The 14,155-nt window shown below is 57.0% G+C and overlaps 1 protein-coding gene across 1 annotated transcript in view; it reads left to right on the plus strand.

Moving 5' to 3' along the window:
- Positions 1–1,690: 1,690 nt before the first annotated feature.
- MAN2B2 (mannosidase alpha class 2B member 2) overlaps positions 1,691–14,155 on the plus strand; it is a 38,629-nt gene continuing 26,164 nt past the window's right edge. Inside the window, exons 1-4 of the mRNA XM_045528376.1 lie at positions 1,691–1,911; positions 4,822–4,968; positions 5,737–5,842; positions 13,452–13,624. Coding sequence (XP_045384332.1) covers positions 1,774–1,911; positions 4,822–4,968; positions 5,737–5,842; positions 13,452–13,624 — 564 coding nt within the window. The 5' untranslated portion in view covers positions 1,691–1,773. The remainder of the gene's footprint in view (positions 1,912–4,821; positions 4,969–5,736; positions 5,843–13,451; positions 13,625–14,155) is intronic.

Genomic DNA, 14,155 nt, shown 5'->3' on the forward strand with positions numbered 1-14,155 from the left:
TTTTCTGACTTAGCCTCAGAAGTCATGGAAGTCACACAGTGCCGCTTTCACTGCATTCTCTTGTGACAAGTGAGTCACAAGCCCACGCAGTTTTAATCGGAGGAGATATAGAGCCCATCTCTCAATGGGAGGAGTGCCAAGATCACATCCTAGGAGGGGCTTGTGGGGTGGGTGATGTGAAGGCCATCTTTGGCAAACACAATACGTCTGCAGTCCCTAAGCCCTGGTCTGTGGACTGGCACTGGGCAGCGGCACGCCAGGAGCCAGGCCGCACAGCAGGAGGCCAGTGGCCAGTGAGCAAGCCAGGCCCCACCTGCACCCACAGCCACTCCCCATTGCTCACATCACCGCCCGAGCCCCATCCCCCCAGATCAGCGGGGGCATCAGACCCTCATAGGAGCATGAGCCGCTGTAAGCTACACACGCCGGGGCGCAGCCTGCGCGCGCCTTGTGAGAATCTAATGCCTGACGATCTGAGGTGGGGCCGGGGCTGCGACATCCCCCCCACCCCCGTGGGTGGAAATCTGTCTTCCACAAAACCCATCCCTGGTGTAAAAAAGGTTGGAGGCCGCTGCAATGTGACACTGCTCTGTCAGATAACTCAGCGGCCTAACACAGTACCAGCTTATTCTCATGTGGAGAAAACATTAACAAATCTGTGGAGTTCCTCGTGGTTCCATGTGGTCCTGCGGGGCCTCCATCAGTGGCTCTGGCCTCTGTGAGGTCCCCAGCGTGCCCTCCACTGGGGCGAGGAAGAGAGAGGAGCACACGCGTGGGAGGTTGTTCTGGCCAGCCTAGAAGTGGGCACAGCGCTGCCACATCCCACTGGCTGACACTCCCGGATGCAGCAGGGGCTGGGGAGGGTAGTCCGGCTGTGACCCTGGAAGGCAGCGAGGACACAGGTGTTGGTGAGCGCTATCCACAGCCGACCCGGGGGCTGGCCGGAGGGGTGGGTAGACAGAAAGAGACGGTGTTCTCAGGTTCTGTGTGCTGAGTGAGTGGGTGAGGTGGCCGGCAAGGTAACCAGCTCGGTCAGCTCAGAGCCACAGCGCCACCCCCAGAGAAAATGCCAGTCAGGGGCCCAGCCATTTGGTTCTCAGGCAGTAAACCCCAACCACGGACCCTGCTGTCTGGGGGCAGGGAGGTGGACGGTCCGCCCCAGGCCACACTCTCACCCCACCAGGGTGTACCCATGTGACCGCGGCCCCACCATGGGCCGCCGGCGACACTGCTCGTCTCCACTTTCCGTGCATTCCCGCAGCCAATTCACAGCTCCCCGCATCCTCCCCATCTGGCGTAGCTCAGAGTGAACTATCTTGCCCCATGTCACCGGCCGGTGACCCGGAAAGCTTCTGTCAGCCTTGTCTCTTCCACCAACTGTGCGCCCTCTGGCAAACACTGTCTCCAAAGTCACTTCCTCCTTCCCCCGCACGGCGCCCCGGGCCGGGCCCAGGTAAGGGAGGGCTCCCAGGAGCAGCCCCGGACGCGGAGCCCCCCAGGCAGAGCGCCGTGCAGTCCCTCCCGCCGGCGGGTCCGGGCTCGGAACCGACGGGGACAGACGGGAACCCGAAGCTGGGGGGTGGAGCGCCGACCGGCGGAGCCAGAACCCGCCCCCCGCGCCCGCGCGCGCCGAGACCGCGGCCAATGGGCGCGTCCGGGCCCCGCCCCCGCCCTGGGACCCGGAAGTCGCCCGGGCGCTGCGGAGCTGTCGCCGGCCTGGAGGGCCGACCCCGCTGTCGCCTGCCCGGAGCTACGTCCCCGCCGGCCGCAGGGATGGGGCCGCTGCGCTGGCTGCCGCTGCTCCTGCGTCTGCTTCTGCTGCGACCGCCCGGGGCCCGGCCCGAGGGCCCCATTCGAGCCTTCGTGGTGCCCCATAGCCACATGGACGTGGGCTGGGTCTACACGGTGCAGGTGGGTGGCCGGCGACGCTCCGCGCGCACCCTCTGAAGCTGCAGCTTCCTTCTCCCTGCGGATCCGAGTGTGGCTTTGCCTCCCGGGTCGGATGCCAGCACAGAGGAGGAAGGTTCAGCCTGGATTCAAGACCGGACTCTGTTGAGGACTGGTTGAGTCTCTGACTTTGGGCTGCTCACTTCCTGACTCTGAACCTCAGTTTCCCCTTCTGTAGCAGTGCACTGATTGGATGGGCCCCTGCATTCCAGGCTGGAGAGAAGTGGGGACTCCAGTGTGGGGGCTGACATTGCCAGGGTAAGCCTAGAGCAGGAGGGGTGGGCTGGCATCAAAGCAGTGGGACGTCAGGTGCCAGATGGGAAGCAGGCTGGGGCGGGTCCCCTGCAGGGCAGGATGTTGGAGGCCAGTTCAGGATCCTTCATAACCCCGAGGACAGGATTTGGGGTTGATCCTGTGATCACCTTGTGGTTCTGCTCAGGACCTTGGGCAAGGGGCTTCGTTCCCTGAGCCTCAGTTTCCCCATCTCTAAAGTGAGGACAGTAATCCTTACCATATATCCTGGGTGCCTGGCACTCCAGGATGGTAGACGTCAGATTCCTACCACAGCCTGGGGCTGCTGGGGTCCTGAGAATTGGTCTGATCTGGGGTGGTGTTGCCGCCCAACCAGGCTCATTTGCCCGCTGCCCAAGAGGAAGCCAATACGCCGAGACAGCAGGGTTGGCGGCAGAGAAAGTTTATTCTGCGTAGTGCTAAGCAAGGAGACAGGAGAAATTTCTCAAATTCGCCTCTCTGAGAATTTGGGAGACAGAGTTTTTAAAGACAGTTTGTTGTAGGCAGTTGAGTCTGCTAATTGGCTGGGTTCGGTGTGGAACCATAGCGCTGTAGAAATTGTCTTCTTTGCTGACCAGGTTTTTGGGCTGGGGTCGCAGGACCAATTCAGTCAGTTCCTTGGTACGGGCGGCTGGAATTCGGGGCCTGGAAGATATCTCGGAAACTACCCCTAGGTTTCGAAAGGAGATGTTATCTATGGAGAAAGCTAAGAATCTTTATGACCACCAGCTCTGTGGCTCCAGAGTGGCGATTACAGAGAAGCAAACAGGGGGACAGTGGCTAATTATTATCATTATTTTTAGCTGGGCCTGGGCCTTATTTTTAGCCAGGCCCTTACCACAGTTCTTGCCTTGCACCCCATTATCGATTTGTGTAAAGGGTGGGTTCAGTGGTGGGCCGGGCCTCAGGGCAGCCCTGGAGCTCCCCAGATGGCCAGAAGGTGAGCTCCAAGGCTGCATTCTGAGCCCTCTCCTGCCGCTTGAATGTGAGGGGATGGAGGGACTCAAATTATTGTCATCTCTGTAGATGCTCAGTTGCCATCAGGCATGTACCCCACACTGGCCAAGGCACACACTGGGCAGTTGATTCCTACAACTCAGAAGGACACAGCATTGCCCCCACCTGGCCTCACCCCTCCCCAGCCATGCTGGTCTTCCTGCTTTTCCACCAACACCTCCAAGACCACTCCTGCCACAGGGCCTTTGCACTGGCTGTGCCCTGCCCAAAATGCTTTCCTCCTAGGTATCTGCAGGGCTCAGTTCCTCCTTTCCTTCTGTTGTTACTTCAAAGTCACTTTCTTGGCGAGGCCTTCCCAGCAACCCTATCTAACCCACATTGCCTCCCCTCCCTTTAGGGTTTTGTCCATAGCACTTGTCAGCATCTAAGGGTCCCTATATTTACTTGTTGGCTTGTTGATCATGTTTCCCCACTAGAACGTAAACTCCACAGGGCAGGGGCTTCATCCATGTTGTTCACTGACTTGTCCTCGCCATGCCTGATGAGTAGGTGTCCCTGGATGTTTGTTGAATGAATGATAAGAGTGCAAAAGGAGAATGAGGGAAAAGCCTCAATTTCCTCTGGTTTCCGGAGCAGAAACAGCCTCTTTGAGCTCTTTTTTGAAATGAGGAAGGAAATACCTGAATAAATGAGCAAAAACCCCTCTGTGAGTATGGATATAATGACCTTACAAAGGACATTACTGAATGAGTAGTGACATTTTAAAGAAGAGAAAGAGGCAGGAAGAGGGTTTGATGTCAGGTGTTAAGTCCAGTCCTGGGGTGTCTCTGGCAGGCTGTGGGAGGGTGTGGGGGGACCATCCAAGGATGAAGATAGAATAAGGGCATGGCGAAGTATGCCAGCCACAACCAGTCTCTAGAAGAGAAAACTGAGGCACAGAAAGGGTCAGTGCCTTGCCCAAGGTCACCAAGGAATAACCCCCACACCTCCTGACTCCCTGCCCAGTGCTCTTAACCATATACTTAATGAGCACTGTCTGGGCACCACTGTGTGCTGGGCCCTGAGTCTCCAGTGGAAGCTGCTGCACTCTGGCCCGCAGAGCTCCTGGCCTGGGGAAGGCAGGTGGCCGGACTCCGGAGACGGCCCAGGGAGCTCCTCCTCTCAGCGTCCGCTGCCCCATTCATTTCAGCCCAAGCAGGCCCCTTTGGGGTCCCTGGAACACACCCCCTCTCACCCCTGGGGCTTTCCTGTGCTGCCCCCACATTGCCCCATCAGGGCCCGGCCTGCTCACCCCTTCTGGGAAACTGTCCCTAAGCCCTGGCCTGGCGCATCCCTCTGCCCACGCAGGGTGTCATCGTCTGAAAGCACAATCTCGTCCAAGCAGGGAGAGCCCATGCTGTCCTCGTAGTTCCAGCCCTCACCATACATCTGGTGCAGAACGGGCACCCCATAGCCATTTTGTAGGTGAGCGGTGGGATGCTAAGGGAAGGGCCCTCCACCCTGTGCAGGTGTGCTCAGCGAGTGGCAGGGGCCGCAGGGACATCTGGGCTCCGTAGAGTCTTCCCCTTGGGACCAAGCCCTCTCAGAGCCCGCACTGGGGCTGGTGTGACAGTGTCCCCTCCCCAGGAAAGCATGCGGGCGTATGCAGCCAACGTCTACACCTCCGTGGTAGAGGAGCTTTCCCGCGGTCAGCAACGCCGGTTCATCGCAGTGGAGCAGGAGTTCTTCCGCCTGTGGTGGGACGGCGTCGCCTCAGACCAGCAGAAACACCAGGTAACATAGTCACCAGGTGACACAGCTGGCCAGGGTGGCCCAGTGAAGATCCTGGCAGCAAACTCAACTGGGTGGTCTGGCCAGGGCCCTGCCAGCGTACCCCATGAGGCCGAAACCCCACTGGGCTGTTCACAGGACTAGTTTAGATCAGGGTTTGTGATCAACCCAGTTCCCTGGACACAAGGATTTTTGTCTTTGTTCACTGCTGAATCCCCAGTGCCCAGACAGCACCCAGTGTGTAACAGGTGTTCATTTAACATTGTTGCGTGAATGACCTACAAATACAGTACCTTTAGAAAGTAAACCAAAAGCACAGTCTATACAGAGCTATTTGTATACACATACTGAAATTGACAGTCAGGGTACAATATTGCTAACTTACTTCAAGTGCTTTAGAAAAAATACAGTAAGTGCAAAGAGAAAAGGAAAATGTTAAGGCAAATAGGTCAAAAATGTTAATGATGGGTGAATCCACAGAAAGGATATATAGGAGATCTTTGTGCTATTTCCTGCAACTTATTTATAAGTTTGAAATTATTTCAAAAGCAAATATATACGTGCGCGCACACACACACACACACATATATATTTCAAATATCAGGCGTGGGCCACATGCTTTCTAGGTGGTGGGGACACAGTGTGGACCAGAACAGACAGCGTCCTGCCTCTGCAGGGTAAACAGGGTGAGGAGTTTCGGCGGAGGGCACGTGGGGCACAGTAGGCATGACTTGCAGCCTGGCTCTCTTCTCTCTGCCCACCCGTGCCAAGGTCCGCCAGCTCCTGGACGAAGGACGCCTGGAGTTTGTCCTCGGAGGTCAAGTCATGCATGATGAGGCTGTGACTCACTTTGATGACCAGATCCTGCAGCTCACAGGTTTGGCCACCCTGCCCTGCACTCAGGGTCCCTCAGGACCTCCAGTGGGACTGGGACTGGGTGTCTGAGCCCTCAAGGTCTGAGCTCTGGCTACACCCCCCAGCAGACCTGTTAGTCCATTTTGTGTTGCTGTAAAAAATAGAAACAAAAAATTAGCTGGGTGTGATGGCAAGCTCCTGCAGTCCCAGATGTCGGGAGGCTGAGGCAGGAGGATCGCTTGAGCCCAGGAGTCTGAGGTTGCTGTGAGCTAGGCTGACGCCACAGCACTCACTCTAGCCCAGTCAACAAAGTGAGAAACCACACTCTCTCTCTCAAAAAAAAAAAAAAAAAAAAAAGAGACCATTTTGTGCAGCTGTAAAGGAATGCCTGAGACTGGAGAATTTATAAAGAAAAGAGGTATTTTGGCTCACAGTTCTGCAGGCTGTACAAGAAGCATGACACCAGCATCTGCTGCTTGTGAGGGTGTTGGGGAGCTTCCAGTCAAGGCAGAAGGTCAAGGGGAGCAGGTGTCACACGGCGAGAGAGGGAGTGAGGGAGGGAGGAGGTGGTGCGAGGCTGGTTTAAACAACCAGCTGCCCCTGAACTCACAGAGCAAGAACGCACCCAGTATTGCGGGAGGGCACCAAGCCGTTCATGAGGGGACCTGCCCCCGTGACCCAACACCTTCCACCAGGCCCCACCTCCAACCCTGGGGATGGAATTCCACCCTGAGATTTAGAGGGGACAAGCACCCAGACTATCAGCAGGGACCGTGGCCAGTGAAAACAGAGACGTGCTGGCACCATCTGCACGCCTGGCCGAGGGAGGTGAACACAGGGGTCGAGAGCATCGACTCTAGAGTCACATGGCCTGGCCATGGCCTGGCTGTGCCAGTTCCCACCCCTGTGTCCCTGGGCAAGGAAGGTAACCTCAGTTTCCTCATCAGTAAAATGGGTCTGATGGTAATGCCTACCACAGGGGGTTGTTGTGAGGATTCAATTGGAATAATTTGAATAATCCCTTTAGTAGGGTGTGTGGTTCTCTAGTAAATGCTCAGTAAATGTTAGCTGCCCTTACCACTGCCACCACCACCACCCACACCACAATGACCATCACCATTGTCACCACCATCGTCACCATCACCACCTCCACCACCACCACCTCCCTCACCACCGTCCCCACCATCCTCACCACCCGCACCCCCAGTGACAGTGGGCACTCTACTTGCTGTTTACCAAATGCTTTTCATGGACAACACCCCACCCCATCCTAATGGCAGGCTGATGAGGAGACACTGTGATTCTCAGTCCCATTTTGCAGATGTAGAAACTGAGACCCAAAGAAATGAAGTGACTCTCTCAAGGACAAATAACCGGAACTTGAGTCCAGGCCTGGTGACTGAAGCTCCAAGTCCCACAGTCACTTTGCGACAGCGTGGGCCCCAGTTTCCCTATTTGTAAGCCATCGAGGCGGGTGTGATGCTGTCTAAGGGTGTTTCTAGTACTCTCTCCTCTCCTTGTCTGTGGTCTGGAGTCTCCCCTATCTCCGCTGCTCGCTGCTCTGTGCTCACGCAGTCCCTGCTCAGTCCCTGCATTTTGCGGCCACGAAGGAGGCAGCATTACAGACACACCCCTTTCTCCTCTGGCCCTCACATCCCTGTCTTCTGTGCACAGCCCCCACTGTGCCCCCTCCCTGCGTCCCCACACCGCAGGCGGGGTCTGTTGCCGCAGGTGACAGGTGAAGGAGCCAAAGCTCAGAGAGGAGCTGCTTTGCCCGCAGCCGTGCTGAGGTTCCCCGACTGCGAAGCCTGTGCTCTTCTCATCGCGTTTCAACCCTGAGTGCGCGTTTCCACAGGCCTCGCAGCCCGGCCCCCCTCGCGGGCCCGCCGCCCTGCGCCCGCAGCGGCAGCCCCTGTGCCGTTCCTCACGCCTGTGCTTTCGTTCCTGGTGTTCCCTCTTGTTCTCCGCCCGCATCCTCAAGCTGCAGCTGAGTCCCCCCTCCAGGAAATGTCCTTTGGGGTCCCCACAGTTCCTTATGGCCTCCCCGCTTCACCCCTGGCAGGGACCCCTGTCCAACCCCTATCGGGGTCCCCAGGGCTCGGCACGGGGCCTGGCCAGACAAGTGCTCGGTGGGCGAGGCAGGGCAGGGGGGAGAGCGCTGAACTGTCCTGCTTCAGGGTGCCCACAGCTGGGGCTCCCTCGCCTCTGCTCTCAGCCTGCTGTGCCCTGCCTGAACGCCCAAGTGCTGCCCCTGCAAGCCTGACCTGCAGCAGCTGGAAGCCCCAGGAAGTTGGGGTTCGTTGCTCTGGGGCAGAGGAGCCCCTGGAGACACTGTGGGGTGAGCGGAGTCTGTGAGGCTCCGTTTCCAAAACCGCCCCAATGCATGGGGCCCTCAGGGGACAGACCTTGGGTTCCTTGCGTGATGACCGCCTTGCTCTAGGTATAAGACGTGAACTGATTTTCCTCAGCCCCCAGGGCAATCCTGTGGATGGATGACCTTCCAAATGCCCATTTGCAGGGGAGAAATTTGAGGTTCAAATGCTGTCAAAATGTGCCTGAGTCACACCACCAGCTACGTGCTGCGTCCCGGATGTGCCCTGAGCCTGACCTGGTCGGCAGGTTCCTTGTTAGCTAAGCCCCTTTCCCTTCTGTTGCCTCCTGGTTGCTCAGGACAGCCTGGTAGCAAGTGGTCCCGTTAACTGCCTGACTTTATAGGTGAGGAAACTGAGGCACAGAGGTGTGCAAGGATTTGTGTGCAGTAAGTAGCAGAGCTGGAGCTCAAACCAGGTCTGCCTGGCCCCTGCTCTCTCTCCCATCCAAGTGCCAACCAGGCCCGACCCTGCTTAGCTTCCGAGATCAGACGACATTGGGGCTCTCTCTCTAACTTGTAGTCCCTCGGGCAGGGGAAGAGGGTACATGTCAGACTCTCTGGGTGGCGTTTTCAAACCACACATCCCAGGTGTCCCCAGGGATTCTGGCTGTGAACAGTGCCCAGGGGCTGGGGTTTCTCAGGTGAGGGTGCTAGACCCCTTGCTGTGTCCCTTTGTCCTCCGTCTTGCCTCTGTGGAGCCCTGCGGCAAGGCAGGCCCTGGGCAGCAAAGGAAGAGGCCTGCAGTCGGGCACGGTCTCCGGGCTCAGCCCAAGGTGGCTTCCTGGGCAAGGTCTTTGGGTCGGGGCCACTAGGCCTCTGACCTTGTCCTGGGGTTCTGGGGCACCTCTCTAGCAAGACCCTGCTGGCTGCCCCGGAGGCCCGGGGAGCACCAAGCCTGTCAGGGAGCTCGCTGCTCTTGTCTTTCCCTCCTCCAGCTCCCATTCCTGGCAGTCACGCCAACAGCCACCTTAATTTTAGACATGACATTTCCAGTGAGGGGAAAAGCATTTGTTCCCAGCACCTCAGTGACTGGGAAAAGCTGGGTGTGGGCAGCAGCCCAGGGGCGGCAGATTCCCCACTGGGATTCGCAGCAGAGGCCTGGAAGAGTGGCCGGTACCAGAGGGAAAGACCCCCTCATCCCCTTCCTGAGGGGGAGAGAGCCCAGCTTGGGCCTCGGAAGTACTGGGGCTCTATCGGCCCTAGTGGAGGAAGGGAAGTGTCCAGGTGGAGCGAAGGGGACACCTGTGCCTGTCCTGGGGGCCCACTGCTGTCCTGGTTATTCAAACTCAAGCTCTGGGCCATCCCCCCGGCCCCCTCTCCTCCCACCCTGCCAGTGACCCCTCTCGCCTGTGTCGTCAGACTCTCTTCAACCCTCCTCCGTGCCTCCGACCCCTCCCCAGCAGTGTTTAAGGCGCACTTAACATCATCCTGCAGGAGGAAAGCAGCTCTCTCCAGCCTGGGCTGCAGCCGCACCTCTTATTTCCCGGCTTCCTCTGCTTCCCTCAGCCCCTGCAGCCCGGCCTCTGCCCTGCACACACTGGCGAGCTACGTCTTGGCCTGGTCACTGCACCGGTTGGGACGCTGGCTCAGCGGCTTTAACAGAGACCACGTGACAGTGGCTCCCACAAGAGGGAAGGTTTTTTCTCTCTTGTGGAAATCTGCAGCTGTAGCCACTCTGGCGACTGGGTGGCTCCGCTCCACACGGTGACCCAGGGATCCAGGTTGCTTCTGTCGTGATGCTCTGCCATCCCCCTCCGTGTTGCCTGTCTTCGTTGCTGGCAGGGTAGGGGGAGAGGGGATGGGAGAGAGAGGCAGGCGGCCTCCTTGTGAAGGGTGACCCAGAACCTGCCCACATCACTTCTGCTCACATTCCCACTGGCCAGAACCTGGGTCACATGGTCCCCTCTAACTGCTGGGAGGCTGGGGAATGTAGTCCAATATTTCACTCACAGCCCATTGGCCAAAGTAGAGTCATGTGCCCTGTACTAGCTGCAAAGGAAGCTGGGGCAATGTAGTGTCTGGCTGGGAGGCCATGTGCCCTGCTAAAACCAAGAGGGAAAGTGTGGTTCTATTACTATAACAAAAGAAAGGAGAGGGTGTCTACTGGGGGCCAATTAGCAGTTTCATTCGTTAGTCACCTGTAACTCTCAGGAGAGCTTTTTGTAGGAGGGCCAGAACACCTGAGTAAAGTGACTTGAGTCTTGAGGACATTTACTGCTTACTTAACAAGCTGGGGATAGTTTGGGGACTGGTTTGGCAGCACCTTGATATCTGTGATTCTCATGGCCTTACCCTTGTGGTCGTAATGTGGCTGCCATAGCTCCAGGCATCGTATTGCCATACAGCCACATTCAAGGCAGGAGAAAAGGGGAAATGAGCTTTCTTCCTATTTCTCTCTTTAATTAAGGTGGGAAATCTTTCCCTGAAACTGGCAGGCTTAACCCACACTTGTTTTCGGTTATATCCATAGTCCATTCTGTTAACAGATAAACTTAGGCACACTAAAATTTTAAAGAGTTTATTTGAGCAAACAGCGATTCATGAATCGGGAAGCACTAGAGCTCCACCAAGGGGCATATGGGGGAAACTTTCATCAGGGACTCGGGAAGCATGAAGCAAGTGTTTCGTTGGTTACAGTGAAAAGTCCCTAGTTAGCGGCTGGGTGACGGTTTCTGATTGGTTGAGCTATGTGTTGTTTTCCTGTTTGCTGAGCTGGATTTCAGTTTGCTGTCTCAGCCCAGTGGTCGCCCCCCTGATTAGTTAACACTGCCTCTAGCTGCCAGGCAGACCAAGACAGCAAACATCTGGCAGAAGGGAGTGAGCCTGCCAGGTCTGGCTTAGGTGGGCTGTGATTCACCCCTCGTGGCCGGGCATGACGTCCCCCGGACAAAGCGAGAATTCTGCGAGCGAGGAAAGGTCTGTGTGCCATGCTGGGTTGGCAGCCGTGGGCCTGCCCCCCTCGGCTGCCCCATCTGGCGAGAGGCGGCGCCCTCGGAGCTCACCTGCCCCTCGGCGTGGTGCTGTCTGTCGACCACTCCCTCCTGCACCTGTCAGTGCTGGTCACGGCTGACCATGGCCAGACATACAGGCTCCAAAGTGTTGCCCCAATTCTTGGGCTCTGGGCTTGGAGGGATCACAAGCCTTGGCCTGTGTGACGAGAGAGATGACAGACACCCAGCCAGTACGCATAAAGAATTTATTGTAAGCAAAGTTTAAGGGCACAAAGTGAAAGTACGTTTCCTAAGGGGAAACGGGTCTGTCTCTCCGAGTGGAGGAGACACTGTCTGCTTCTAGGTTTCTCTTTTTATGTGCTTTGTGTTTAGGTAAAGGTTAGTTATAATTATTCACAACTACAGCTCCGTGCTTTGGGGACTGAACTCTTTCCAGGTGTGGACATGGCTTAAAGGTCGTGTTTCAGTCGTTCTTTCTAATACGTGTGTGGCGGGGTGAGTGCCGTGACCTGGTTGTTTGTGGAGTTTTCCGTTCTCTGACTGGTGGTCAGTGTGGCGTGGCCTAATTACCCCATTTTCTAAGACTGAGATAACTCTTCCCTCTTTATATTTTTCTGCAACCGTTTCCTCCTTATTGTTTTTCTATAAATGTTTTCTCCTTTCTGTTTTTCTGGTTTCCATTACCTCTCACTTGTTTTTCTGTCCCTAACACACCCTGGCCCCAGCACGCCCCTGTCCTCCAGGCTGCTCCTGCTCCACCTCCTCTGCCTGCCGGGCCAGTGTTCCTGAGGACTCGGGTGCCACTCCCAGCCAGGCTCCCTGGGGGACCGTCAGTTACCTCCCCTGTGCGTCTGACCCCAGATCTTCCTCGGCCCCACCAGCGCCTCCCAGCAGCTCCCCCCTCCCTGTCTTGCCCTTGCTTTGGGGTCTGATGGCTGCCCTGTGCCAGAATGCCAGTGTTGTCCTGGCCTCAGCCAGGGTCTGCAGGATGGGGGAGTTCATCAACGAAGGCAGTTTGCCTCTAGACCAGTTACTAGAGTTCCCTGAGTCTTGTTTTCCATCCTTAAAATGCAGATTATAACACCTGTCTCTTAGGATGTTAAGAAAGTAATATTTTGGGGAAGGACTTGGGGAATGTCAATCAAGGACCTATATAAGTCTGGGATGTCATTCCATTGCAGCACCAAGCCGAAGGTCTGGCTCATTGTGGTGCCGCTTAACTAATGACTGGCCGGGTGGTTTTGGCATAGAGCCCTTCACATTGGTTGTCTACTGCCACGTAACAGGTTGCCCCCGAACTTAGTGGCTTCCAACAACAAACAGTTCACATCTGCAGTCTCTGTGGGTGAGCTCAGGAAGGGCTCAGCTGGGTGGTTCTGGCACAGAGTCTCTCGGGAAGTTGCCATCAGGGTGTCGGTGGGGCCACGTCACCTCAAGGCTAGACCAGGGCTAGCGGCCCTGCTTCCCTGCTCGTCACTGGCTGTGAGAGGAGGGCGGGTCCTCGCTGCATGGCTGCTTGGGCAGCTTCCCAAGGGCGCAGCCCAGGGACAAAGCTTCGGTGTCCTTTGTCGCCTCGTCCCAGAGGTACACACGGGCGCCATGCCCTGCCGTGTTTGTCAGAAGTGAGGCCCTGAGTCTAGCCGCCCTCTGGGCCCTAAGCCTCACCTCTTGGAGAAGCAGCAGTAGTTTCTGGATGCATTTCTGAGCCACCACACCCTCAGATTTGAAGTTCACACTTAGCCTTTTAATGTCGTGATGCCTGAGAGCTCTGCTGCGGCGTCAGAATCAGCGTCTTTTCCAAGTTCACACCAACCCTGCACCTGTACACGGGCTGTGGAGCAGATGGCCCCGGGGCGTTATGCTCAGTGAAGTAAGCCAGACACAAAGACATGTGGTTGCACTTATGTGAGGTCCCTAGAGGAGTCGAATCCATAGAGACAGGGAGGAGAAAGGTGGGTGCAGGGGCTGGGGGAGTTACTGTTCCACAGGGACAGAGCTTCAGTTTGGGAAGTTGAGAAAGTTCTGGAGATGGATGGTGGTGATGGCTGTACAACACTGTGAATATATTAACACTACTGTATTAATATGTGATGTGTATACTTAGAGATGACTAAGATGGTAAATTGTGTATTATATGTACTTTTCCACAATTAAACATTAAAAATTGAAATCTTCGCCTCTGCCAACCCATGTGGCCCTGCTTGGCCCGGTAGCGGCAGTGTGGCCTGCCAGATTGGGCAGCCTGGTGAGCGTGAGCGGGGAGGCACGGGCCCCTGCCAGGCACCAGCAGGGCGATGCTGTCTTTGCAGAAGGTCACGGGTTTCTCTACGAAACATTTGGGATCCGGCCCCAGTTCTCCTGGCACGTCGACCCGTTTGGTGCATCTGCCACGACGCCCACCCTCTTTGCGCTGGCGGGCTTCAATGCCCACCTCGTCTCCCGGATCGACTACAACCTGAAGGAGGCCCGGCAGGCGGCCCAGGTGAGTCGGGCTCCGTGTTTGCCGCCCGCTCGCCACCCCACCCCTCCTTGCTGCAGCACGTCTCAGGAGGCCGCGGCTCTGTGCCGGGCGTTCGGGAGCCCTGGGCAGCTCCCTGGCTCACTGGGCTGCACCCCCAGCCTTTGTTCTTGCTGCTTCCTCCCCAGGAGTGCCCTGTCCCCTGCGCCTGGCTTCCCGCAGAGCTGCAGGCCCAGCGTGGACGCCTCCAGCTTCAAGGCCCCTTCCCCCTTCTGCCAGGCCTGCGGCCGGGCTACTAGAGCTCAGCCGCACTGGGCGGGCAGTGGCGGACCGACCCGGAAACCGCAGGGCGCGTTCAGCCGGGAGAATGGTTAGCAGAGACGTAATGACTCTTCAGGTGTGTGGCAGCTATTTTGAGATCTGCCTGGCGCCAGATGGTGCCCATCTCTCGTTTCACTTGCTGCCGTATTCGTCTGCTGGGGCTGCCGTGGCAACGCACCCCACACTGGGCGGCTCAAACAACAGAAATTTATTACTGGCTCACTGTTCTTGGGG

The sequence above is a fragment of the Lemur catta genome, chromosome 17 (assembly GCF_020740605.2).
Source record: "Lemur catta isolate mLemCat1 chromosome 17, mLemCat1.pri, whole genome shotgun sequence".
Classification (NCBI taxonomy): domain Eukaryota; kingdom Metazoa; phylum Chordata; class Mammalia; order Primates; family Lemuridae; genus Lemur; species Lemur catta.